This window comes from Chrysochloris asiatica, unplaced genomic scaffold (genome assembly GCF_000296735.1).
Source record: "Chrysochloris asiatica unplaced genomic scaffold, ChrAsi1.0 scaffold00002, whole genome shotgun sequence".
NCBI classification, from domain to species: Eukaryota; Metazoa; Chordata; class Mammalia; order Afrosoricida; family Chrysochloridae; genus Chrysochloris; species Chrysochloris asiatica.
This window is the reverse complement of record NW_006408520.1, coordinates 34,435,999-34,462,249: the sequence shown is the minus strand read 5'-3', so window position 1 is coordinate 34,462,249 and position 26,251 is coordinate 34,435,999. Positions and strand designations below refer to the sequence as shown.

The following is a 26,251-nucleotide window of genomic DNA, read 5'->3' as shown; positions in this document are numbered from 1 at the left end:
TGACCTAACCCCTCCTTACCCCCTTTCTTTCTTTCCCATCTCCTTACTCATGAAAGTTAGGATTAACCAGCCCCTCCTTGTAGCCCATGGTTTCCTGTACACTCTTTAACAATTTGCTACACACAAATTACATCCCCAATACCCATCTAGTAATCTGATAAACAGTACATGTTTCTTATTTGTTGAATGGATGACCTGAGTAGATGCATCTAAATAAGGATTGTCTTAATAGAAAACATGGTTTAGTGAATGTTTCATAAATCAGTCACAGATTTGTGATCTACTAGTTGATGCCAGTTTATAGGATGGGAAACTGAAGACTTGTGCCCTAATAGACTACTATAAGAGAGGAAACTGAAGAAGGGAGCAGTTCAGAGACACTAAGTCAGTGAATGACAAAGCCAGACTGAGATGTAGGCCTTTTCACTCTAATAGTGTTGAATAAATATCTTACTTTGATCAAGAATGAACAAGTTATAGAAAATAGAAACCAGACAAATCCTAAAATAGAAATAAGGCAGAGTTACAATAACTGCAAATCTTTGCCATTCTTTCTCTAAACAACTTCTCCTACCCCCTTAGCAATAGACCCTCTCAGGCAAATGCTTTATTATCATAAATGTATTCACTTGAGCAATATCAGTTGAATTTTTAAGAATGTGCTTGGCATTATGTTAATAAAATGAAAATGGTTCAGGTCATTGACTAATAGAAAGGCTGTCAAATAAGCAAATGTCATCATCCAGTGTGAAAAGTGCTTTAATACATATTTGAATAGATTTCTAGAAGCACTTAGAGCACATTATAACAAAAACATGTGCCTAGTAGAGCCAGAAAATGCCTCATTTGAACTATGATAGGAATGTGGTGGTAGTGGTGTGCTATGGAGTTGGTTCAGATTCACAATCTGACTCATAGCAACTCTATATAGGGTTTCTGAGGCTGTAAATCTTTACTAGAACAGAAAACCTATCTTTCTTATGTAGAGCAGCTGATAGATTCCAACTGCTAACTTTGCGACTAACAGGCCAATTTGTAACGCACTATACTACAATAACTCTGATGATAAGAATAGATTTATCAGATGAAGATGAGTGTAGGGTCAGAGGCATTGTAAGTGGTTAAGACAGCATGGACAAAGGTCCAGAGTCATGAAAGAATATGATGTAGTATGACTGTGGCACTGGATATATGGGTATGTTGTTAACTGCCATGAGTGGGTTCTGACTTATAGTGACCCTATATAGAGTTTCCAAGGAGCAATTAGTGTGTTTGAATCACTGACTTTGTGGTTAGCAGTCCAGCGCTTGCCCTAAAGTCCTACACCAGGACTCCCATATATGGGGATAATGGTAAAGAAGTGGGTAGAAGATAGAAAAGGGAAAATGCATTGATTCATATTGTAAGAGTCTGGTGTTCTTACCTCTGAATATGAATAAACATCCTATGGGCCACCAGAAATCATTGGACCACTCTCTGTCTCTGGATTAAAAAATAGTTCCTGAGGAAATCCTTTATATTCAATGTGTAAAGGTTTGTTAGGAATACATCTAAGCTCAAGAAACACAAGATGGTCTTAGTCTTGAGGGAGATAGACTGGGATCTGGGCCTCTGTGGGAAGAAAGGGTCAGGGTTCCAGCAAACTAGAACATATATGCACTACCACGACCACTGTCATGCTTGTTTTTTAGTTCCATGGAGAATGGAAGACCACCCGATCCTGCAGACTGGGCCGTGATGGATGTCGTCAATTATTTCCGAACAGCAGGATTTGAGGAGCAAGCTAGTGCTTTTCAGGAACAGGTAAATCGGTCTAGTGATGATGAACACACTTACCTCTCAGCATGGGAAAAAGGGTGTGAGGAAGGAACTGTGAGGGATCAGACCTGCTGCCCTTGCTCTTGTATATCCTTCCCATAAATTCCTGATGGTATTATATGGGCCCGAAGGAACTCAGGGGTCTTGGAAAAGGGAGAGTTAGAATGACAAACTAACTACTCCTTCCTGCAAAAGAAACCCTAAAGCCTGAGACACAATCACAGCTGCAGAGAGAAGGGCTACTGTGTATTTATGTCTGCATAGTGTGAAAGATTGCTGTTGTCCAGAGTGGGTCAGAACAACCCTGCCCTCAAAGTAAACACACTAGAAAGTGGAAAACAGAAAACAAAACAAAACAAAAGGACAAATCTGATGAGAGACATGAAGCACATTTTACTACTACTCTCGGTACCAGATGAGCTAGCATGACTCTAATTTGCTTTCCAGGTGCCTAGTATGATGGAGTGAGAAGAGCATAGGATTAATAGTCAAACCATTGTATCTCGGTGGGCAAATTACTAGATCTCTCTAGGTCTTGGTTTCACGTCTATAGCATGAAGTTATCAATACACCTAACTTTATAGAGGTGTTATTGAGAGGCTTAAAGGACAGTGTATATAAAGTGTCTAAGACAGGGTCTGGCACCGTGTTGAAGCTCAAAAAATTGTTAATTCTCTTCCCTTAGTTTCAGGAGTGGTGTTAGGAAAAAAGAAAGAAGGAGTCAAGGGTATTGTCCCAATTATCTGGGTACTCATGACTTCATTTTATGGACTAGACCAGCTCTGTAGGGATGAGACTGAAGGGGCATGACCATGAGGAGGTAAACTGCAGGACATTTTGTAGTCTGCTCTGAGCTAACTCTGTAGGGAAGCAGGGTTCCTTCATGCCTATCAAAGAAAGCTGTAGTCATCTAAGCATTACATTTACTTTTCTGATACAATAATGTCGTTGAGAGAATGGTCAACCAGGGGAATTGATCTTGCTGTTTGTTCCACATTCTTCAGCCATTTCTTATTCTTTCAAGCATTTGGCTGCCTGACCTAGGTCTGAATAAAATGAACCTTCCTAGTACCACATATGCATTTCTATAGGTTTCCTTCAATCAATTTTCCCTTTAAATTTTTCTGATCTATGTACATTTAAAAAAAAAAAATCTGGAAATCTGACAAAATAAGAACAAAGTCACTTCTTTCCAAGTTGGTGTTGTTGTTAAGTGCTGTCTAGTTGGTTCTGACTCATAGTGACCCTGTATAGGGTTTCCGAGGAGTTGCTGATGACTTTGAACCACCCACCTTGCAGTTCAAATGAACTTGCAGTTCAGTGCTTTATCCTACAGGGCCATACCAGAACTTCATACTCACCAGGCTAGCTAAAATTGGTGGTGGTGTGCCATAGAGTCAGTTCTGACTCAACGACTATGCATAGGGTTTCCGACACTATAAGTTTTTACAGGAGCAGAAATCCTCATTTTTCTTCCAAAGAATGGCTGGTAGTTTCAAATTTCTGACCTTGAGGCTAGCAACCTAACTTGTAACCACTAAGCTACCAGAGCTCCTTTAGTTAAAATTATAAAGGCTGATAAGTGTTCATGAAGCTGTGGAACAACCAAACTCTCATAAACTATTGGTGGGAATATAAAGTAAGCACTCATAAATCTATTCAATGACCTAGTAATTACACTCCTAAGTATTTACCCAAGGGAAATAAAAATATATGACCACAAATTTATTTGCACAACATTGTACTTAGTAGCTTTATTCATAATAGCCCCAAACTGGAAGCCCAGGTAGCCAACAATAGAATAATGAACATGACAAAAAAAAAAAAAAAAAAAACTAAGCCAGTCATGTCAATTCCTTCTCAAGGTGAATTGCTCCAGAGGGTTTTCAAAGTTGTAATCTTTCAGAAGCAGATCGCCAGGTCTTTCTTTTGAGGCACCTCTGAATGGCTTCAAAGCACCAAATTTTCCATTATTGTTGTTGTTGTTGTGATGTGCTGTGGTGTCAGTTCCAACTCATAACGACCCTGTACAGGGGTTTCCGAGGCTATAAATCTTTACAGGAGTAGAAAACCTCATCTTTCTCCTGCAGAACAGCTGGTAGTTTCGAACTGCTGACCATGATATTAGCAGCCCGATTTGTAACCACTACACTACCAGAGCTCCTTAAACTTTCCATTAGTAGTCAAGTATTTAACCATTTATACCACCTAAGACTCCAATGATAATGGACATTATTATATCAACATGCAAATAAATGATATACCGGTATTTTTAACAACATGGATGAGTCTCAGAAATATTATGTGGAGTCATAAAAGTCTTACACAAGAGTTCATACTGAATGGTTCCACTTTAAAAGTTTCAGAACAGGAAAATGAATCAATGGTAGAAAAAATGAGAACATCAATTGCCTCTGGATAGGAGGTATGAGGATTGACTGGAAAGGGAAAATAGAGAACTTTCTGGGTGTTGTTGTGTCACACTAGAAATGGTTCTATGTGCTTAAGATTTGTGTGTTATATAGCCTGTAAATTTTACCTCAAATGAAAAAGAACTGTATAAACACTGAAAATAAATGGTATGGAAATCAAAGTAATTAGGGAAACATATACGACACGACGGCACTTAACAAAAAACATAGTAATCTATATAACTTACTTGCAATTCATTTTTTACAAAGATGGGTTAATGAATGGATAGATGACTAGATGGTTATATGTGTGATGAAAAAAGTATACTAAAATGTTCACTGAACATGTTAGGTAATTGGAAAAATGGATGTTTATCTCTGTACCATTCTTTTCTTGTTGTTTAAGAGTCATCCTTTTACTCTTTCATTCATTCACTCAACAACTAAATACTTACTGAGCACCTACTGTTATGTGCATGCACTATTCTAGGCACTGTGGGCACAACCATGACCAAAGCATGAAGCTCTTGTTCTCCCAGAACTTATATTCTTACAACTTTTTTCATGTTTGAAAATTTTTATAACAAAATTATGGGGATATATAATATGTTAGAAAGTGGAAGGCTGATCAGCTGGAATATATTTCATTTTGGTTTTTAATAATATAATACCCATTGATGTCACTGCAGTTGAGTAACTCCTTTTTAAAATTAAATTAAAATAATATTGTAAAAGGTTAGCAAAAAAAAAAGGGGGACTCAGCTAAAAGGTCTTTTGGCCAGATTCCCAGCCATCCAGAAATGTTTTTCAGGTCAAGCTTTTGGTCAGTCTCCTCTGAGGCCCACATCCAAGATTAGGATAGGGAGTGGAAGAGGCTCTGTGAGCCTTCTAGCTCCTGTGCAGGACTTCAGAAATAGGACTGGACAGCTCTAAGCTAGGTCCTGAGGCAGGCCTTTCTTCCAGGGACTACTCTGAGGGACACTAAGAGGTAAAAGGGAGTAACTCTCCCAACACATTTCATTCTGAAATCCTTCAAAGCGGAAAGGAGCATCTTGCTACTGTATTGAGCCTGCCAACTCAGAAGCCTGAGAATTGAATTCCCCAAGGATTGGAGTTTTACGAGTATTGCCCACCAGTTCGAATGTCTTCATTCTCATAGAAGGGTAGGTAGGTGAGGAGAAGTGGCATCCTTGAGTTCTTCTTGAATCTTTCTCCTACTGTGAAATTCTCGTTTTTTCTCCTTGCATCAAAGAAGGTAGAGGGTGAAGAGGAGTCACTGTTCAGACTTAGGTAGATAAGACAACATAGGTGCTGTGACTCTCATAAGAGCTGACCATCTGGAGCTTCTACCATGATAACCTGCCTCTTTCATCATCATGATGCAGAGACCTTCAGTGTTTCACCTCTGAGGACTTCCTGGCATTGACCTTCAAGTCTACAAATCTGATTGCTATCAGCTAAAACCTCCTGCAGTGGAAGACTATAGACCATGTCTCAACCTAAACATATCCCAGACATATCTCCTAGATCATAGCAGCTGAGAAACAATTAGAATGGCCACTTCCTTAAATCTTGGGGAAGGCTTTGCCCTGTCATTTTACGGAAGTGGGGCAGGCATGAAGATCAACTCCCGAGCGCCTCTTAGAGTAGGTCCTAAAGGACAGCATAGTTGCCAGTGATATGGTGAGCTTATGCTGCATCACTGCATGACTGACATTCTGCCACATGCATCCACCATCAGATGGACCAGTGTTCAGGAGAGTGTCTGTCTTCATATTCTGGTCTCGCAATACATTACTGGGTGCTGTGTTGCTGTAGCAACCAGACTCAGATCTGACTTTCTTTAACAGTGTGCCCCTTGAAAGATGTTCGATCACTGAGCAAGATTTGTCTAAAGGGTAGGAATGGTTTCCTATATTCCTGTGGGGTAGAGCGGCAGTTGGATTAAGCTGGTAATCTTTGCATAGTCTCCCTACTCTCTACAGGCACACTTTTGAATTGCAGAGGCAGAGCAATTACATTCAAGTTTCCCCTTCTGCAAAATGTCTTCTAAGTCTTCTGTGTGACCCACAAACAGAACCACCAACAAACAGAAGCCAACAAACAGAACCACTATGTGGGAAGGCCTGTCTCTGCTCACCCTCTTCCTAGACCCACCACCAATGGTCTAGTGTAGGTAGTGTGTGTTTTGGGTTGTATTATGGTTCCAGTCAATCCCCTTTTATGAACAATGATGTCACCATCCCTCAATTGGCATGTTGTTTGTGCCATGAAGGCTGCAACTGTTCACTGTGTGAAGCAGCTTGTCCAAGGGGTGTCTGGTCCATCCACTGGCCTCATGAATCAGGTGCTTCAGCTAGGTTTACTGACACCCAAGAACAGGAGGCAGTGAGAGCCCTTTCTAGAGAAAGTGAGTGTTTATAGTGCCATGAGTACTATATTTCTAATAATAGCCCTTTCTAACACACTCAGTGGCATGGTGGCTGCTTTCCCAAGTGTCTTCTTTCAGTAGAAAGACATTTGAGGCTGCGGTGAATGATTTTAGTGAGAATCAGAACTCCTAGTCTATTTCTTCCTAATTGACTCATGGTCACTGGATGGTCTTGGAATGTTTACTCTTTTAGAACTGAGATTTCTATAATGTGAATGTCAAGTTTAACAAACATACTGTTACTCAAATTCTTGCTTTGAGTAAAAAAAAAAAATGCTGTCTTAAAAATGGTCCTGCTAAAGTATGATTTGATGCGTGGCATAGGGCACAAAACCACTTGAGATGTGAAATTTTTTGTGAAAATGAATTTTTGAGACGTGATGATAAAAAAATTGGCACTTGCCCATGAATATGGGTTGCCTGGTTTTCAAGAAGAGTCAAAGTACCTCAGGAATTTGACTTTGCTAAAAGTTGTCAAGGATTTCATTGTACCTGTATCTACAAACAATGCTCGTGGAAGCAGCAGTCAGGAAATCAAATGACAAATTGCATTGAGTAAATCTGCTGCAAAAGCCCTTTTTAAATTGTTAAAGAGCAAGAATGTCACTTTGAGGACTAACGCGTACCTGACCCAAACCATGGTATTTTCAATTGCCTCATATACATGTGAAAGCTGGACAATGAATAAGGAAGAATAATTGATTCATTTGAATTGTGGTGTTGCCAAAGAACATTAAAAAACCACAAACTGCCAAAATAATAAACAAAGTTGTCTTGGATGAAGAACAGTCAGAATCCTTCTTAGAAGCATTCAAAGAAGGTGGAGACGATGGAGAGACTTCGTTGCATGACCTTTGGACATATTTTCAGGACAGACCAGTTCTAGGGACCAGTCCCTAGGAAAGAATATCTTGCTTAGTAAACTAGAGGGTCATCAAAAAAAAGGAAGACAAGACCCCCAGTGAGATGGACTGACACAGTGGCTGCAACAGTGGGCTCAAACATAACAATTGTGAGGATGGCCCAGGATTGGGCAGTGTTCGTTCTGTTATGCATAGGAGCTTCATGAGTTGGAGCTGGTTCAGATGCACCTAACAATACAACAACAACAAGAATTTTAGTTGTTAATGAGAATCTTTTTGCTTATCTCATTAAAAAATACCTTCAACTGCCTCCCAGAAAAATGTTAAGGATAAGTTTTACTGTTTTAAAGTCTGATACTAAATGAGGCTCATTATCTAGTATGACTGCATCTCTTTTGACAATGCTTTAATTACCAGTTAAGGAATTCCAACAGTTTAGGAGAGTAACACTCAGACCACATCTTAACTGTAGGTCACAAAGACAATTCTGCTTAGTGTAATGTCGTCACTTCATTTGTATGTATTTATCTGTTTAACAACACTCCAAATATATATGAAGAAGATGGAGCAAGAGATCTCCCAATCAGTATCATAATTTATATTGTTCAGCTTACTCAAACTTATGAGTAACATCAGTGATTTTGTTTCTACAACAATATGTGTTTTGAGATTTTTTTTTTTTTTTTTTTTTTACTATCTTCAGAGGATCATGCCAAAATATTATTGCAACTATGGTGACAAATTAGTTTTACTCTATCATCTCTTCAATTCCAAAACAACATGAACAAAAACAGTATTTTACTCCAAATTACACAATTGGAAAAATTTCCAATTATTGATTCGAAATTAATTTGAAATGCAAAGATTGGCACTTTAAAAAGAAGACTTCTTGCTATTTTTTTTTATTTTTTATGTTTACTGACTTAATAAAGACAAATAAGCTTTCTTATTGCCACAAATTCCCAAGTAACACTACAGCAAAACGGAGCAGTCACGTGGGAGGCCAATCAGAGCAGCCTTGAGCTAGTGTCGTAAATCATGGCCTGAGTCTTTCAAGTGAAATGATTCTGGATAGCTATTTCTAATTATCTGTGATTCGACTCATAGCAACCCTGGATAGGGTTTCTGAGGAGCAGTTTGAACCTTGCGGTTAACAGTCCAATAATTATCTTATAGCGCCACACCAGGACTCCATTATTTCTAATTATTATTGTGATTGTTAAGTGCCTTAGAATTGGTTCCAGATCTTAGGAACTGTGTATAGGGTTTCCTAGGAGTGGCTGATGAGTTTGAACCGTTGACCTTGCAATTCAAACTAACCCTGTGGTTCGCTGCTTATCCTACGGAGCCACTCCGCTTGATATATGTTGTTGTTAAGTGCCTTCATACCTTATGAGATTGAACTGCCGACTTTGTGGTTCAAACTGACCTTGCAGTTCAGCGCATTAATCCACACATTGCCATACCAGGACTCCATATTTCTAATTAGACCAGTGGAAAATCCAGGTTTTGTGGTTCCTGAAACTTATACAATTCTTAGGGCCTTCTGTGAAGAAGAAGAAAAAAAGGTCAAATAACTAACACAAAACCCCATAGATTAGAAGTAACATTTATTACATTAGCTACATGTAATAATATGTAAGGTGCTTTTGCCTATTTCTTCACAATTGAAAGCTACTGAAGTGCTTAAAATATTTTACAGCATTGTGAACAGGAAATGTGACCATCTAAGTTCTGCTGATGTATCCTGTCAGCATATGAACATTTAGAAAAGACGTAAAACAACAAGCAAACAAGTAATTCTAACTAACAATGATAAAATAGCCAAGAGAATTGAATATGAAACCGATAAGGAAGGAAGCTTTTGGAATTTTTATAGAAATAGAATACATTTCTGGAAACTAAAATGCCCAAACACATGCTTAATTCATTCCTTTCAAAGTGAGAAAGTTCTAAGACATTTTATGACAGTCAGGTGTATGACACAACTTTGGCTTGCTTATTATTTACCACAATTACAGCTTTTGCTAATTCTTATTAGTATAAATATAAAATTATTAAAATAAATAATGCCATTCTCCAAGAAGACACCAGAAACCATTACAGATATTAGAGGGAAGCTAAGAAAATTCCAGGCAAAGAGAAGATGAAATACAAAGGCACAGGGACATGAAACAACATGGTTTATCTTGGGAACTTTATCTACTTAGAACAGGAGGTGAGAAGCAGGCAATGTCAAGAGATATGACAGAAAAGTAGTCAGGGATCTAGATAACAAAGAATCTGGTTTGCCTGACAGAAGAGAGACAAGATTCACTAGGGAATCACTGAAGGATAGGTGGGTGATATGATGATGAGCGCTACGTTGGCATTGCTTCTGCCACTATGCCAACCCATCTCATTGGGGGTCTTCTTCGTCTTCTTCAACGTCCAACCGTCCACTTTACCAAACACGATATCCTTCTCCAGGGACTAGTCCCTCCTGACAACCTGTCCAAAGTATGAGAGACAAAGTCTGGCCATCTAGCTTCCAAAGAACACTCTGGCTGAATTCTTCCAACACAGATTGGTTTGTTCTTTTGACAGTCCGTGGTACTTGCAATATTCTCCAACACCATAACTCAAATGCATCAGTTCTTCTACGGCCTTCCTTATTCACTGTCCAGCTTTCCCATGCATATGAGGTTATTGAAAATACCATGGCTTGGGTCAGGCACACCTTAGTCCTCAAACTGACATCTTTGCTCTTCAACATTTTAAAGAGGTCTTGTCCCATAATAAAGTACCACAAACTGGGGGGCTTACCACAACGGAAATTTATTCTGTCATAGTTTTGGAGACTAGAGTCCCAAATCAAAATGTCTGCAGGGTCACGCTTCCTCTTAAGTCTTTACAGGAGTATCTTTCCTTGCCTCTTCTAGTTTCTGGTAGCCCCAAGTATTCCTTGGTTTGTGCTGGCATAGTTTCAGTCTCTGCCTCAGGATTCACATGGCCTTTTCTTTGCATCTCTTGGTGTCTTCTCCTTCTCTTATGAGAATATTAATCACTTGATTTAGGATCCACCCTAAATCCAGAATGATTTCATTTTGAGATCCTTAGCCAATTACTCTGCTTCCAAATAGGTCCTATTATAAGATTACTAATGAAGAAGAATCCTGGTGTGGTGCTGTCGTATAAGCATTTGACCTCATAGTTGGTTTGAACAACATGGTTGGAGGTTCAAACTCACCAGCTGCTCCTTGGAAACCTGTACAGGTTTCCATGTCAGAACCAACTTGATGACACTTAACAACAGCAACAACAATGATTAAGACTAGGGTAGGGAAGTACACTTAGTATTCAACCTACTATAGTAGGTAAGATCAAATTCCTCAAAATGGTGAAGTCCAATGGGAGTTCTAGATCTGGGGATGTCATCAGATCTAGAAATTAATATGTGGATGGTGAAATTTGCCAATGAAATTATAGTGGAATTGAGGAGGGGGAGAGTATGGAGGGCTGCTTGGGAAGTAGAGGACCCTTGACTTCTTGTTGAGACAAGTGGTGAGAAAGTCAGTTAGTTGTAAAGTCAAACTGATTGACATGCAGGAAAGTAGCTAAAACTGGTTTTCTAAAACAAAACAAAACAAAACACAAAATACCCTCACTGCCATGAAGTAGATTACAACTCATAGTGACCCTAAGGGACAAAGTCGAAATCTAAGGGTGTAAATCTTTACAGACCTTTCAATGATCAACCCAGTGCTTACCTCATTATGCCACCAAGGTTCCTTATCAAAAGTATTGGGCAGAGTAAATAGCTGGAAAGTGGGGACATTTAAATGAAACAAAGTTCTTGTGGATATGGTAAGAAAAGAGATGAAAAGAGTATGGGAGCTCCATACTGAAGAAGACAGGGATATTTCCTCTAAGACTAGATCACAGATAAGAATGTGTGCATAGAAGACTGCCCCTGTCCTCAATGTTACTGAGGGAGCTCCTGACAGCATCTATTTCCTTTACCAAACAAGAGACAAGCTTCTCTGGTTGGAGTGAACAGGGATGGGTAGAGATTTAATAAGAAACTAGAAGAAAGCAATAAAGGATAAGATTTGCTCCCAGAGGGAATGGGAAAGGGAACTGACAAAGATACATAAAAGAACTGTTGAGGTATTTTGCTGACACACCTGAGATTGGTACACTACAAAATGTAGTATTCACCTTCGTGGTTATCATTAGATCTAGAAATCTGTATGTTGATGGTGAAGTTTGCCAATAAAATTTCATTGTAATTGGGGAAGAAATATAGTGTGGAGGACTTTTTGAGATGTGGAGGACTCTTGACTCCAAGTTGAGGAGGGAATGGGAAGGCAGGCAAGTGGAAAGAAAGCCAGTAACTATAAAGTTATATAAGCATGAAGGCTCCTTGTAAGAGAGGAGGCACTCAAACTTATTTACATGCAGGATAGCAGCCAAAAGTATTTTTAAAAAACCACTGTCATTAAGTTTTTGTTTTTTTCCAGCTATACCAGGTACAGAAGTTAGAGAAGCTTGATAACTGGAATGTTTCTGTATGGGATTTTGTGGAATTGATGCAGTGGAAAGCTGAGAGCCTAAGTATATGAAGGAGCTGGTAAGAGAAAGGTTTCCATAGCTAACCATGGGCTTCAGTTTTGGTATAAAAGAGTCTGAAAGGATCTTACAACCCTGGAGAAAGTGAAGCTGAAATGAAAATGTGGGTTAAATGGGAATGAGGAGTGAGAGAATATAGGATACTGCACTTTCAGGGTTTCAAAAGTTGAAATATTCTAGTTGAAGACATTATAGGACTAGGTTCTAAAAATGACAGCTAATAAGCAACAATGAAACAAAAAGCACACTGCCATTGAGTTGATTTTGACTCTTAGCAAGCCTAAAGGACAGAGCAGAACTACCTCATAGAATTTTGAGTTTATAAAAAATTTTTAAACTTTTAATTGTGAACTGAGTGAACAGCACACATAATCAGTTTTACATTTAATAAATTACACACTTGGTTTTATCTCAATGACTGCAGTCCCCTTAATGTAACATCACCTATCCCACTTTCTCCCTATGTTTCTTGTTTCATTCCATCCTTCTCTCCAAGTCCTTCTGAATTTTCTCCTGAGGTACATGCAGCCCTTTTGATCTCAAGTTGTTGACCATTCTATGGTGAGCATACCTTACTAGTGTTGTTGTTTCCCTATATACCTATCTATTGCTTGGCTGAAAATTGAACCACGGGGGGTGAGTTCAGTCACAGACCTGAAGGGTGACCAAGGGCCATAGTCTTGGGGTTCCATCAGTCTCTAGCTGACCAGAAAGCCTGGCCTATTTTTTAATGCTTTTGAGTTTATTCCACATTTTCTCACATTCTACCCAGAGCCTTTTAATGTGGTTCCTTTCAGTCCAGTTGGTAGTGGCAGTTGAGTGCCATCTAGTTTTTCTAGGCTCAAGGTAGTGGAAACTGAGTTTGCATGTTCTCTTATTCCATTGGACTAATTTTTTCCAAGCATCTTCAATTTTCATTACTGCACAGGGTGAGACAATAGTTGCACCTTAGATGGCTGTTCAGGAGCTTTTAAGGGCCCAGCCACTACTCAACAAAGTAGGATGTAGAATGTTGTCATTGTGGACTATGTTGTGCCAATTGTCCATGGTGTCCCCAGGACTATGGGCCTGAGCTCCCTGGCCCAAAAACTTAATACCTCAAGGTGTTTGGTAATGTCAAAGAGGTTTTCATAAGTTTGTCCCTTGTATGTTTCACCACCTTCACGGATATATTTACAGTAAGTATATTGTACCCATGTACAAATATCCTCTATCAAACCTTTAAATATATATTTCTGGATATACTTCCACTCTTCCTCCCACACCCATTCAGCCTGTGTCTACCCATGTTAAGTGCTGTCGAGTCAGTTCTGACTCAGCAATCCTGGGTAGGGTTTCTGAGGAGTGACTGGTGAATTTGAACTATTGACCTTGCAATTCAAACCAGCCTTACAGTCCACTTCTTATCCTAGAGTGCCACACCAGGACTCTGTATCTACCCATAGATCATTATTATTGTTGGACTGTGTATATAACAGTATTTACCTCTGTTCTCCTTAACTCGTCACCATTCTTTTGCCTACCTCCCTCTTGTTGTACATTGTCTATCCCATCACCCAAGTTCACACATGTCTGTCCTCTAGCCAGTGGATTACTTCCCCCTCTCTCCCACTCTTTTTGTTGTTGTTGTTGTTATGTGCCATGGAGTCTGTTCCAACTCATAGTGACCTGGTACAGGGTTTCCGAGGCTGTAAATCTTAACAGGAGCAGAAAGCCTCATCTTTCTCCTGCAGAACAGCTGGTAGTTGCCAACTGCTGACCTTGCAGTTTGCAGCCCGATTTGTAACTGCTACGATACCAGAGCTCCTTTGTTGTTGTTGTTAGGTGCCATCAAGTCAGTCCATCTCATATCCACCTTACACACAACAGAAACACTGCCTGGTCCTGTGTCAACCTCACAATCATTACTACACTTGAGCCCATTGCTGTGGCCACTGTGCCAATCCATTTCGTTGGGACTCTCCCTCTTTTTCTGCTGACCCTCCACTTTACCAAGCATGATGTCCTTCCCCTGGTTCCTCCCGATAATATATATGCCTGAAGTATGAGAGACAAAGTCTGGTCATCCTGGCTTCTAAGGAGCTGTCCTTCTTCCAACACAGATTTGTTTGTTGTTTGGCAGTCAGTGGTACTTTTAATATTTTTCTGTAACACTGTAACTCAAATGCAATGAATAAGGTTTTCCTTATTTATTGTCCAACTTTCACATGCATATGAAGTTATTTAACATAGCATGGCTTGGATCAGGCTCACCTTTGTCCTCAAACTGACATCTGTGCTCTTCAACACTTTAAAGAGATCTTGTGCTGCAGATTTGCCTAATGTAACACATCGTTTGACTTCTGCTTTCATGAGCATTAATGGTTGACATGAACAAAATGAAGTCTTTGACAACTTCAATCTTTTTCTCCATTTATATGGATGCTGTTTATTGATCCAGAGGTGAGGACTTTTGTTTTCTTTATATTGAAGCGCATCCCATACCAAAGGCTGTGGTCTTTGATTTTCAACAGTAACTATTTTAAGTCCTCCTCGCTTTCAGCAAGCACTGTTTTATCATATGCATATTGCAGGTTGCTAATGAGTCTTTCTCCAGTCCTGATCCCACGTTCCTCTTCACTCAGCTTCTCAAATTATTTGCTCAATATACAGATTAAGTAAATATGGTGAAAGAATACAACCCTGGCACACACCTCTCCTAATTTTAAACAATTCAGTGTTCCCTTGTTCTGTCCAAACAACTGCCTCTTGGTCTGTGAACAGATTCCTCATGAGCACAATGAAGTGTTCTGGATTATTCATTGTACGCAATGTTGTTCATGGCTTGTTATGACCCATATAATCAAAAACTATTGTGTAGTCAATAAAGCACAGGTAAACATCTTTCTGGTATTCTCTTCTTTCAGCCAAGATCCATCAGAGGTCATCATTGATATCCCTTGTTCCATGTCCTCTTCTGAATCCTGCTTGAATTTCTGGTAGTTCTCTGTCAATGTGCAGTCACAGATGATTTTAAATTGTCATTAGCAAACTTGTACTTTTTGAATGATATTGCCCAGTGATTTCTTTCCATTGGGTCACCTCTCTATGGAATGGACACAAATATGGATCTCTTCCAAATTTCTTGGCATAGATGAGTAAGTACTTCCAGCACTTCATTAGTTTGTTGAAACATTTCAATTAGAATTCAGTCAGTCCTAGTAACCTTCCTTTTCACCAATGTCTTCAGTGCAGCTTGGACTTCTTCCTTCAATACCATTGGTTCTTGATCATATGGTACCTCTTGAAATGGTTGAATGTTGACCATTTTTTATGGTACAGTGACTCTGTGTATTCCTTCCATCTTCTTTTGATGATTTTTGCATAATTCAGTATTTTGCTCATAGAATCCTTCAATATTGCAAGACAAGGCTTGAATTTTTTCTTCATTTCCCTCAGCTTGAGAAATGCTGAGCATATTCTTCCCTTTTGGTTTTCTAACTCTAGGTCTTTGCACATTTCATTATAATATTTGACTTTGTCTTCTTGAGCTGACCTTTGAAATTTTTGTTCAGCTCTTTAACCTCCTCATTTCTTCCATTTTCTTTAGCATCTCTGTGCTGGAGAGCAAGTTTCAGAGTTTTTTCTGACATCCATTTTGGTCTTGTCCTTCTTTCTTGTCTTCTTAATAACCCTTTGCTTTCTTCCTGTATAATGTTCTTGATATCATCCTACAACTTCTGGTCTTAGGTCGTTAGTGCTTAATTCATCAAATCTATTCTTGGATGATCTTTAAATTCAGCTAGTATATATTTAAGGTCATATTTTAGTTCTTCTGGATTTATTTTAATTTTCTTCAGCTTCAGCCTGAACTTGCATATGAGTAATTAATGATCTGTTCCACAGTCTGCCCCTAGCCTTGTTTTGGCTGATGATACAGAGCTTTTCCTCTGTATCTTTCCACAGATGAAGTAAATTGGTTTGTATGTATTCCATCTGGTGAGGTTCATGTGTTCCACCCTGGGAACCATCAAAGAATATTTCTACAATACTGACCTCATTCAATATTTGTCCTGTTTTGATTGACTAATTTCTCTCAGTGTAATGGCATATGGGTCTATAGGATAAGGACTGAACAAGATTGGTAGTTAAAATCACTAGTTGTTCCTCAGAAACCCTATATAGTGTAACTATGAGTTGGAACTGACTCAACAGCACTTAACAACAACAACAACAACAATGTCCTCTAGGATCATCCTAGACATTCTAGACGACGTGTTTTGCAGATTCATCATTATTCTTTGGTTTTATATGGTATTCCGTTGTGTGTATATACCAAAGTTTGTTGATCCATTCTTTCTTTGATGGGCATTTAGGTTGTCTTCATCTTTTTGCTATTGTGACTAGTGCTGTGATAAACATGGATATTCATGTATTTGTCTTTGTCATGGCTCTTTATTTTTTTCTAGGATATATACCACATAGAGGGATTTCTGGGTCATATGGTATTTCTATTTCCAACTTTTGGAGGAAACGTTATACCATTTTCCACGGTTGTAACACCATTTTACAGTCCCACCAGCAGTGGAGGAGTGTTCCATTCTCTCCATACCCTCACCAGCATTTGTTGTTATCTGCGTTTGTTGTTTCCCTTTTCTAATTTTGATATTATATTGGGGCAAGGTGATACCTCATTGTTGTTTTGCATCTCTCTAATGTCTAATGATCACAAACTTTTCTTTAGACGTTTGTTGGACACCTGAATGTCTTCTCTGGTAAAGTGTTTGTTCATGCCCTCTGCCTATTTTTTTAATTGGGTCATTTGTCATTTTGTTGTTGTTGTTGTTGAGGTGTTGATGTTTTCAATAAATTTTAGGGATTAGTCCCTTTCCTAATATGTCATTGCCAAAAAATTTCTCCAGTCTGTGGTTTTTCTGTCTTTTTTGGTGAAATCTTTTGACGTACCTAAGTGTCTAATTTTTAGGATGGCCCAGTTACCTAGTTTGTCTTCTGCTATTTGTGTTCCATTATATTTGATTGTTGTTGTTAACTGCTGTTGAGTTGGTTCTCACTTATAGAGTTTCCAAGGAGCTGCTGGTGAATTTGAACTACTGATCTTGCAGTTCAAACTGACCTTTTGATCCAGTGCTTATCCTATACTGTCATGGAGACTCCTATGTTTGGTAGTTGTTGTTGTTGTTGTTGTTAAGTACCATGGAGTTGGTTCTAACTCACAGTGACCCTGCACAGGATTTCCGAGGCTGTAAATCTTTACGGGAGCAGAACGCCTCATGTTTCTCCCACAGAACCACTAGTTTCGAACTGCTGACCTTGAGGTTGGCAGCCCGATTCGTAACCTCTACACTACCAGAGCTCCTTATGTTTGGTAGTGGAGGCTATAAATCTTTATGGAAGCATACTGCCTCATCTTTCTCCCAATGCAGCACTGGTGGATTCAAACCCTGGCTTTTTTGCCAGCAGCCAAGTACTTAACCACTGTGTCATCGAGGCTTCTTGTGAAGGTTAATACAGCCCCTTGTGCCAGTGGTGGTTATGTGTTGCGATGTCGATTCTGACTCATAACCACCCTGTATAGGACTTCCGAGGCTGTAAATCTTTACAAAAACAGTAAACCTCATCTTTCTCCCACAGAACGGCTGGTAATTTCAAAATGCTGACCTTCAGGTTAGCAGCCTGACTCATAAACACTATGCTACCAAAGCTCATTCCATGTACCTGCAGCAAGTATTAAGTGCCACAAAGAGTTCCATTAAGTCACTGAAGACATTAGACCTCACAATGAGTCAAAATGGATTTTGTATCTGATTGAAGTGTGACTGATACTTTAACAGATGAAGTTAAGACTTCATTTTTGAGGCATACCAAATAGTTCTCTCTGTTAATATGCTTTTCAGTATAAATTTTTTTTTTTTAAAGTGAAATCTCTTCAATATCTATATTATCTATCCCAAATGTCTTATCTTTCCACCAATAGGCTCACAAGGTAAGTATAGCATCAGAAGAAAGTCATTGGCTGAGAATTTTGAGATCATGGTCACTCTATCCACAATGAGCTACAGAAGACAGGAAGTGGGGGTGGGAATATGTGGAAGATATATGTGCCAAAATAGAAATTTCTCCTCCACAGGAGACTTCATCCTAAGAATTATGTAACAAGGTTGAAAGGGTCTTGGTATAGACTTGAATTGTCCATCTTTCTTTCTGAAGTTATTTGGAAAATTTTCAACAATCTTTGTATCTTATAAAGAAAGGCCTTGTAAAGAAACAAGGTGAATTACTACAAATTGCTTGGAGTGCCTCAAAACGCATCCTCCTGTGAAATTAAGAAGGCTTATGTGGCGCTGTGGGTTAATGCGCCAGACTTCAAAGCCGTTTGAACTGCAAGGTTGGTGGTTCAAGCTCACCAGCTGCTCCTCGGTAACCCTATACAGGGTCACTATGGGTCAGAACTGACTCAATGGCATTTACCAACAACAACACCACCAATTAGCACTACAAGTATACCCCGACAAGAACCTAGAGAACAAAGAGGCAGCTGAGGACAAATTCAAACAAGTAGCAGAAGCCTATGAAGTCTTGTCTGAGGCCAACAAACGTAATGACTGTGACAACTCCATAGGGAATCTCATAAAAATGAAAAATAGAGACAACAGAGAGGTAAGTCACTTGGAGAAGGAAATAACATTTAAGAAGCCACATGGCATCTTTCGGAATATCTTTGAAGATGAAGACCTTTTTTCAGGAGATTATTTTTCCACTGGCCATGTGGATATTGCTCTAAAATTCTAATCCTTCTTTAATGTGACCCCAGTGTTAGACACAGGATTTTCCACTTTTGTATCCCTGGGCTCGAAACCAAGTCCTACTTCCTCTTCAACATTTGTACCTTTTATAAGCAGTGGAATGGGGACCTTCAGACTGGTTACCACTTGTAGCCAGATAGTAAATGGTAAGAGAGTTGTTACAAAGAAAGTGCTAAAGAATGTAAGGGGGAAGAATGAATGAGATGGAAAAACAAAGGCTATTTCATTAGATTCCTCTACCTGCATGCTAAGGAGTTGCTCCTGTGTTCTTTAACAGAAAGACTAACAGAAAGCTGGTGAGTCTTGATGTTTATGAATGATGTAATTAGAATCTTATTGGAAGAGCCAGAGGTCATTTTAGTCCAAACCTCTCATTTCACAGAGAAGAGGAGTAATAGACCAGATATTCACTCAAGCAGCACAGTTGTGTTTCTAGCCCAACTCCTCTCACTCTAATTGAGTCTTATGTCTTCTACTTTATGTATTAAGAACAATGGAGACACTACCACAAATATGGTTGTCTGAGTCAGTTTGCAGTACCCTATCATCAGTGACTCCTGGTTATTTCCCCATATCTTGTTGTTTCTCAAAAGCCCTTTTCTTGATATCTACTCTTTGCTCCCTAGCCCCCTTTGTCTTTGCTTCTTCTCTTCCCACCTAATCTCCTTTCTTTCCATACAGTCAACACTCACGCAATCAAAGAGTTACTTAGGTATAGAATAAAGTTGGCAGAAAGTAAACATTAAATTGGTTAAGTTTTTGTTTTTTTCATACTTTTTTCTTAATAGCTTAATGCTCTGTAGATGTCAGCTATTCTACTTAACATTTGTTATCTCAATAATCCTTTCAGCAGTGAAATACAGTAGCTTTCTCTTCCTTCTTAACCCCTTCCTCCATATAGATAAGGAAATGAGGCTTAGAGAGATTAAATATCATGTCCCAGGCTCCATCTAATAAGTGGTGAAATACTGTTACTATAAGGTACCTGCTTATCTACTTATCTACTACTCCATAATTTTTATGGATCTTACTTATTTATTTTTAATTCTGGAATGTTGTCTTCATTGAAAATTACACCTATTATCTCTGAACCTTACTTCAATGTAGAGTACTTGCTGGAATTTATTAATGGTATAAACATTCTGTATGTTATTACCAACAGGAACATGAAAGGTGCATGTTTTAACATAATCAATTTCAAAAATCAATGTAAAAACTTGCACTGAAGTTAACTGATGACTATTCTTTAACACAGAAATGTAAACAGGATCCCTGAAATGTAGATTATTTTTTTGTTTTGAATTTAATATGATGCACATGCAAAATCATGGGGGGGGGTAGGGATGTTTTTTTGTTTTGTTTTTTAATTTTTTGAGGTTTCTTAATTGGGCAGAACTGGTCACATTCTAGACCTTTCAATTTGACTAATAGACAGACTGGAGTCTAGATGAGTTGTTTCTTGTAGAAAGTTGGCATTAGGAACTGTGTCTTTCACTTTTCATCCAGTGTTCATTCTAGCTCCATCATCTGTCCCTTGTTGACGCCTTTGGTAAAATTTGGTTTCCATTTGCATTGCAGTCTTCTGAAATTATGTAGCACATTATTAGCTTTCTTACACAATTTTCCTATGTGTATGATTTTTTTTTCTACTTGTATGGTTTTTATTAACAAATGTTTTATGTAGTTTTTGAACCTTTTAAATCTCATTCAATTTTCTGAAATTGAACAAGAATATGCATTCATTCCTCTGGCAAAGGATATATCATTCAATCACTGAATACATTTCCAGAAAGTAAGCAGAAGGCAGATTTGGAATCTGAACACTTTCCTTGTCTTTAAAAGCCTCTATCTTTCCACATAATAGTCAGTGAATACTTCCTATATATCAGGCACTGAACGAGGTACTTTACATGAATCATTTCTAATCTCCAAAATCCTTCAAGGTGTACAAGTGAGAAAACTGAGACTCAGGAGAGTTAAATAATTTTCCTCAGGTCTTCTACAGTTAGTTCACATAGGATTCTGACTGTGGTCTGCCTTCCCCGACATCTCACATTTTCATTACTCCATCTTTTACTTCCGTGCATCTGAGAAGCTGTAGTCAAGGTTAAGAGGAATATTTTGTTGTAAATGTGAATGAACAATATGCATTTCAAGAATTCTAAAATGAGGATTTCCAGATGGAGTTTTCTTTTACTAACCCTGGTCTGAAGTGAACTGCAGTGTATCTTCTGAACAAAAGGAAAATTCAAATTGGAGCATGAAACATGATTTTACATTTTTTTCTTAAGAAAAACCTAATTTTCAGCATTTTTCACAGACACACTTGGCTTTTGAAAAAAATGCTGAGTCGTAGAATGATTTTTGCCCAGAATGATTTAAAAAAAAAAGAATCATATTTCAGTTAAATGGTGTTTTCTTGTATGGAAATGAAGTGATGTCATCTTTTCTTACTAATGCCTGCTTAAAATAGATAGCAAGTGTGAGCAAACAACAGCAAAGGAAAGATGCAGAGCCGGAAGGACTTTACGATTAAAAAAATGATTCCAAGTGAATCAGTATGCATCTCAGTGCTCAGGATGAGAAAGCATGGGCCTTGCCACAGCCTATAATAGAGATTCATTCCTGTGGCCTTACAATACCTTCAGACCTGCTACTGTGTTTGTCTCCAGGTGTCAAAATTCCCTCTGCCATATTTCAAACATGCAGCTTTCACTAATGGCTGACCTTTATTCACTGCCTAAGTAGAAAAAAATATTTCAGGACTGAAAAATCCATCCCTATAGCCTTAAATAATTTCAAACTCTTGCCCTATGGCACTCTTGCCCTATCAGCCTTTATATAATTTTGAATCATTGTCGCTCATAAAATTAATGTGTGACTTTTGTCTTCTAGTAGCTAGCAAAATACATAAATGTTTTCAAAGCTAAAAAACATCATAGACCAGTTCAAAGTAATTTCTGTTCTTATGCTCTGATTAGTGTTAGGTGGTTTGCAAGTGAAATGAAGACCATGATCCTGTCATTGTGATGGGAGGGATACAGTGAAGGGATAATACTTCCTTAACTCAGGGAATATTCACAAGAGAGGTGTCTCATGGGATCCTTTCAGAAACCCAGAATCCCCACAATACTCACCCAGGAAACAAAGAATAAGGAACTTGTCTAAGGTGGAAACCTGAGTAATTTAAAAATGCATGCTGTGTCCCCTTGCCTGTCAGTGGGGAAGGTAGGTACAGAGAATGTGGGTAAAATCATGAAGGGGTATGTCAAGTCTTTCCACACATGTACAGTTGGTCTAGCTCTTGAGTCCAGATCCCCTAAGAACCAGCTCAAGTTTTCCCCACAGTAAATAATGACAAAAATAAGGTGGCATTCAGCATTCAGTGCTTTCTTACCAAAAGTTTTAAACCACTTTCTGTATTTGAGATCTTCATCTCTTTCATGAAAAGCCCATTTTTATTTTCCCTTAAAGCTTTGTAGTCTCCAAGGTACCAGGAGTGAAGGTACCTTGAATCGGATTTGAAACTGTATGAATAAACTGAAAGAGCAGGAGAGGAAATTGTGTGGCTGATAAGGCCTCTTCTGCCTGTCACAACCGTATTTGGAATCTTGAAGATCTATGGAGAGAAGGATGTGGTAGGGGCTCTCAGCACTCAGGTTAAGGCAGGATGATTTTCCTTTTAAAGAATGGAAACAAGCTCAAAGAGGGTGAGTAATTCTTCAAATGCCCATTGTTGTGATGGACATTACTCCAGGAAGTCTAAGACTGTAGTTCCAATTTGACCAGATAGATAGCACATATGTACTTCTCTATGTCAAGAGAAGCTTAAGGAAATTATGAAAAGAATATTAACTTTGACTGTAGGTTTATTAGATGAGAATTCAAATCCTATGCTACCCTTTTTATGTTAATCTAAAATAAACTTTAAAAAAATCTTAGGCAGATTAATTTCTTGCTTGACCCTTATTAGTTTGCCTGAAAAATACAGATGATAATCCCTACTCTTTCTAATTCATAGAATTGTTTTAGGGATTATATAGGTAAAAAAAATTTTCAGCATAAGATTTAACACCTTTTAGAAATAAAAAAGTGTCATTCCTTTAGGAAGCAACATTTTTGATCCTTAGGAGGCATAATCATAATTTGCCAACCATCAGTGTTTTAATATATTTATGTGTTTGAAAGCAAGACCATCTATTGATTTGTTGTCATTTAAAGATACAAGTCAAAGATGGAAGATAAAAGTAGAAGATTCTGTTTTTGAAAAAAATTCAGCGCAACTAAAAAATGAAATGTTTTTAGCTTGGGAAAATTGCTATGACTTTTTCCTTGGAACTTCAAAAGAAAGACTTCTTTCCTCATTATCCTTGAGCTTTGGGACTTAAATGTTGGCTATACCCTCTGCTTGTATTCTAGGAAATTGACGGAAAATCCCTGCTATTGATGACAAGGAATGATGTGTTGACAGGACTTCAGTTAAAATTGGGGCCTGCCCTGAAAATCTACGAGTATCATGTAAAACCTCTGCAGACAAAGCATTTAAAGAACAACTCTTCATAGTGGAGTCAAATTGGGGTCTTAGACCTCAAAAAATAAATAATTACATAATTTAGTTTCATGTGATGAAACATTGTAAACAGAATACATACATGTGTATATGTAAGAATTTCAGTCAAATGAAAACGTTATCCTATTGGATAGAATAGGCAATCTATCTGCTGACCTGGATTCAACCCAGGAGCAAGGACACAATGAGGACAGCATGGTTTTTCTTATGTAGTTTGTCAAATAGAATGATCTTTGACATGATTAGGCACCCATTCCCACAAAGGCTTTGAAATCATAAGGATTTCCTTCTGAGGTTGGTTATACAAAATCCTTTTAAAAATTAATGAAATGGACATCTTTTGGTTACAGATTTAAGATTAAAAACAAGAAAACTTGGGGAGGGGAAGTAAAAAGAAAGGAATTTGCTGTCTTCCTTGAGTTCCCTGCTCCCTAGAGCTTGTGTTACTTGGATGGAATTGCCGACACCCTTTTTTTTATAGAGGGTCCTCCACTTGACCTTATTAAGGTTTCTTTGGGACATGCTGTGATGTTTGAAATAAACATACATCATGACCCCTTCAGGAGCAGAATCGTAGCTCTGGAAAGAGAACCCTGTTGTATACTGGGGATATCCATCCATATTCAGCTAGCTTTCACAGGGGGTAATGGTATTTTCTGCATAGATTTGCTTTTAAATTGGTCCTTTGGTTCCGAAGATAGCATTTTTCACTTATGGTTTGTATTTATGATAATTTGTTTCTGAAGAAATTTGTCAAGTGTTATAGTCCAAAAAGCCTTGTTCCTAGTACAAAATATTTTTATATATAAGATAGAAACACACACACATATATATACATATATATATATCCCTTCATGATGATGTAATATTTTTTAAATTGTTCTGATACTTTGCTTGATTCCTGATTTGAGTCCTTGTTTCTAAGAACTTGAAAAAGTGGGATTTTACATCTCTGTTCAAAGAGACATTTCTTCATTATCTGTGTGTCAATGCCTTGTTGAATTGGTGCTTTGTGGTTGCAATAAAGCATTGCTTCAGTTTATTCCTAGCGTACCTTTGATCTTTTCTGCTTTGTTTCTTCTTTAACTGGAATTGAAAAATAAATTCTCTCCTTGAAACCATGGTAGCTATAGAAACTATATGGATCTAGAGACCTGGTGTGGCCCTTCAGGATATTGCACTGAACTGCAAGGGTTTGAACCGCCAGGTTGGCAGTTTAAATTCACCAGCATCTCCTCTGAAACCATATATGGGGTTGCTGTGAGTCAGAACTGACTCAATGGCACTTAACAACAACAGCCACCACCTAGGTGGCACTGTAGGATAAGCACTGGATTGCTAACCCCAAGGTTGGCCATTCAAATCCACCAGCTGCTCCTTGGAAACACTATACAGGGTTCTATGACTGGGAACTAACTCAATTGGCACTTAACAACAACATATGTAGATTTAGTAGACCTGATGGTACAGTGGTTACACAATTGGCTACTAACCACAAGGTCAGTGGTTCAGACCCACCAGCTGCTCCATGGGGTAAAGATGTGGAAGTCTGCTTCCTTAAAGATTACAGCCGTGAAAACTCAATGAGGCAGCTCTACTCTGTCCTACAGGTCCTTATGAGTTAGAAATGACTCAACAGCAATGGGCATGAGTGCTGAAAATGGTTAACATACTCAGCTGCTAGTTCAAGTGCAACCAAATTCAAGACCAAGAGGTGCCTCAGAGGAAATGCCAGCTTATCTACTTCCCAAATGTCAACCACTAAAAATTCTGTGGAGCAGAGTTCTACTGTGATACACATGGAGTTGCCATGAGTTGGAATTGACTTCACGGTAACTCATGGTGATGGTAGTGGTGGAAGATATGGGGATGTATCTTCTCTTTACACTGAGTCATACAAATAGACCTAATTTCTTCCTTTCCTACTACCCAACAACTCTATGTACCACTGTAGCCCAAAATTACTTATTTATAGGCTATGGGGGTCATTATGTCTTTTTGTTTTTAAACAATAATGAAAGTTATGGGCCTTTATTTCAGACAAAAGTTCATATTTCCACATGCAAAATTTTGCAGAAATTTCATTGACTCTGAAGTTTCCTCCTCCTCATGAAGTCCCTATTTTGGGTGTTTTAATTCATTCCTGTGTAGAGATCATTTCCCTAAAGAACAGGAAGATTGAAGATGAAAGTGAAAAAAATATAAGAAATTATATAGTCAGTGGGGTTCAAAAATATATTTCAAATTAATTCAATTATGACACTTAGGATGTTTCTAAAATTTAAGTAATGTTTTGTTTTGTACTATAAGTGGGAGATAGGGTAACAAAAGAGACATGATCTATCCAAGTTTTCACAGTCTACTTGAGGAAAGCACTAAACACAAGAATATAGTTAACTGTGTGAAGAGTGTGACAAAATGTGAGAACTTCACTGGCTGGGGAGACGTGATGGAAAGAAAAGATCAAGGAGAAGGAATATGGAATATAAAAATTAATTAGACTTTGTGAAGGAGCTTCTCACTAGTAAAATGGTGATAATTTTGGAACCCTCCCTACCTCAAAGGGATAATGTAAGGAATATCTGGGCCCTGCTTTTGTGTGTCCATCAGGTACCTTCTGTCATTGCCTGGAATAGATTTGACTGTGAGCTCTAAAACTGCCTTCCTCATACCAGGTAATGAAAACAAAATCAAAGCTTGCTTCTTTTTCATACAAATATCCAATGAGAAGAACCAGGGATGGT

The 26,251-nt window shown here is 38.4% G+C and overlaps 1 protein-coding gene across 1 annotated transcript in view; it reads left to right on the top strand.

Moving 5' to 3' along the window:
- SAMD13 (sterile alpha motif domain containing 13) overlaps positions 1–23,500 on the top strand; it is a 58,265-nt gene extending 34,765 nt beyond the window's left edge. Inside the window, exons 4-5 of the mRNA XM_006831079.1 lie at positions 1,692–1,803; positions 23,357–23,500. Coding sequence (XP_006831142.1) covers positions 1,692–1,803; positions 23,357–23,500 — 256 coding nt within the window. The remainder of the gene's footprint in view (positions 1–1,691; positions 1,804–23,356) is intronic.
- The last annotated feature ends 2,751 nt before the right edge of the window (positions 23,501–26,251 follow it).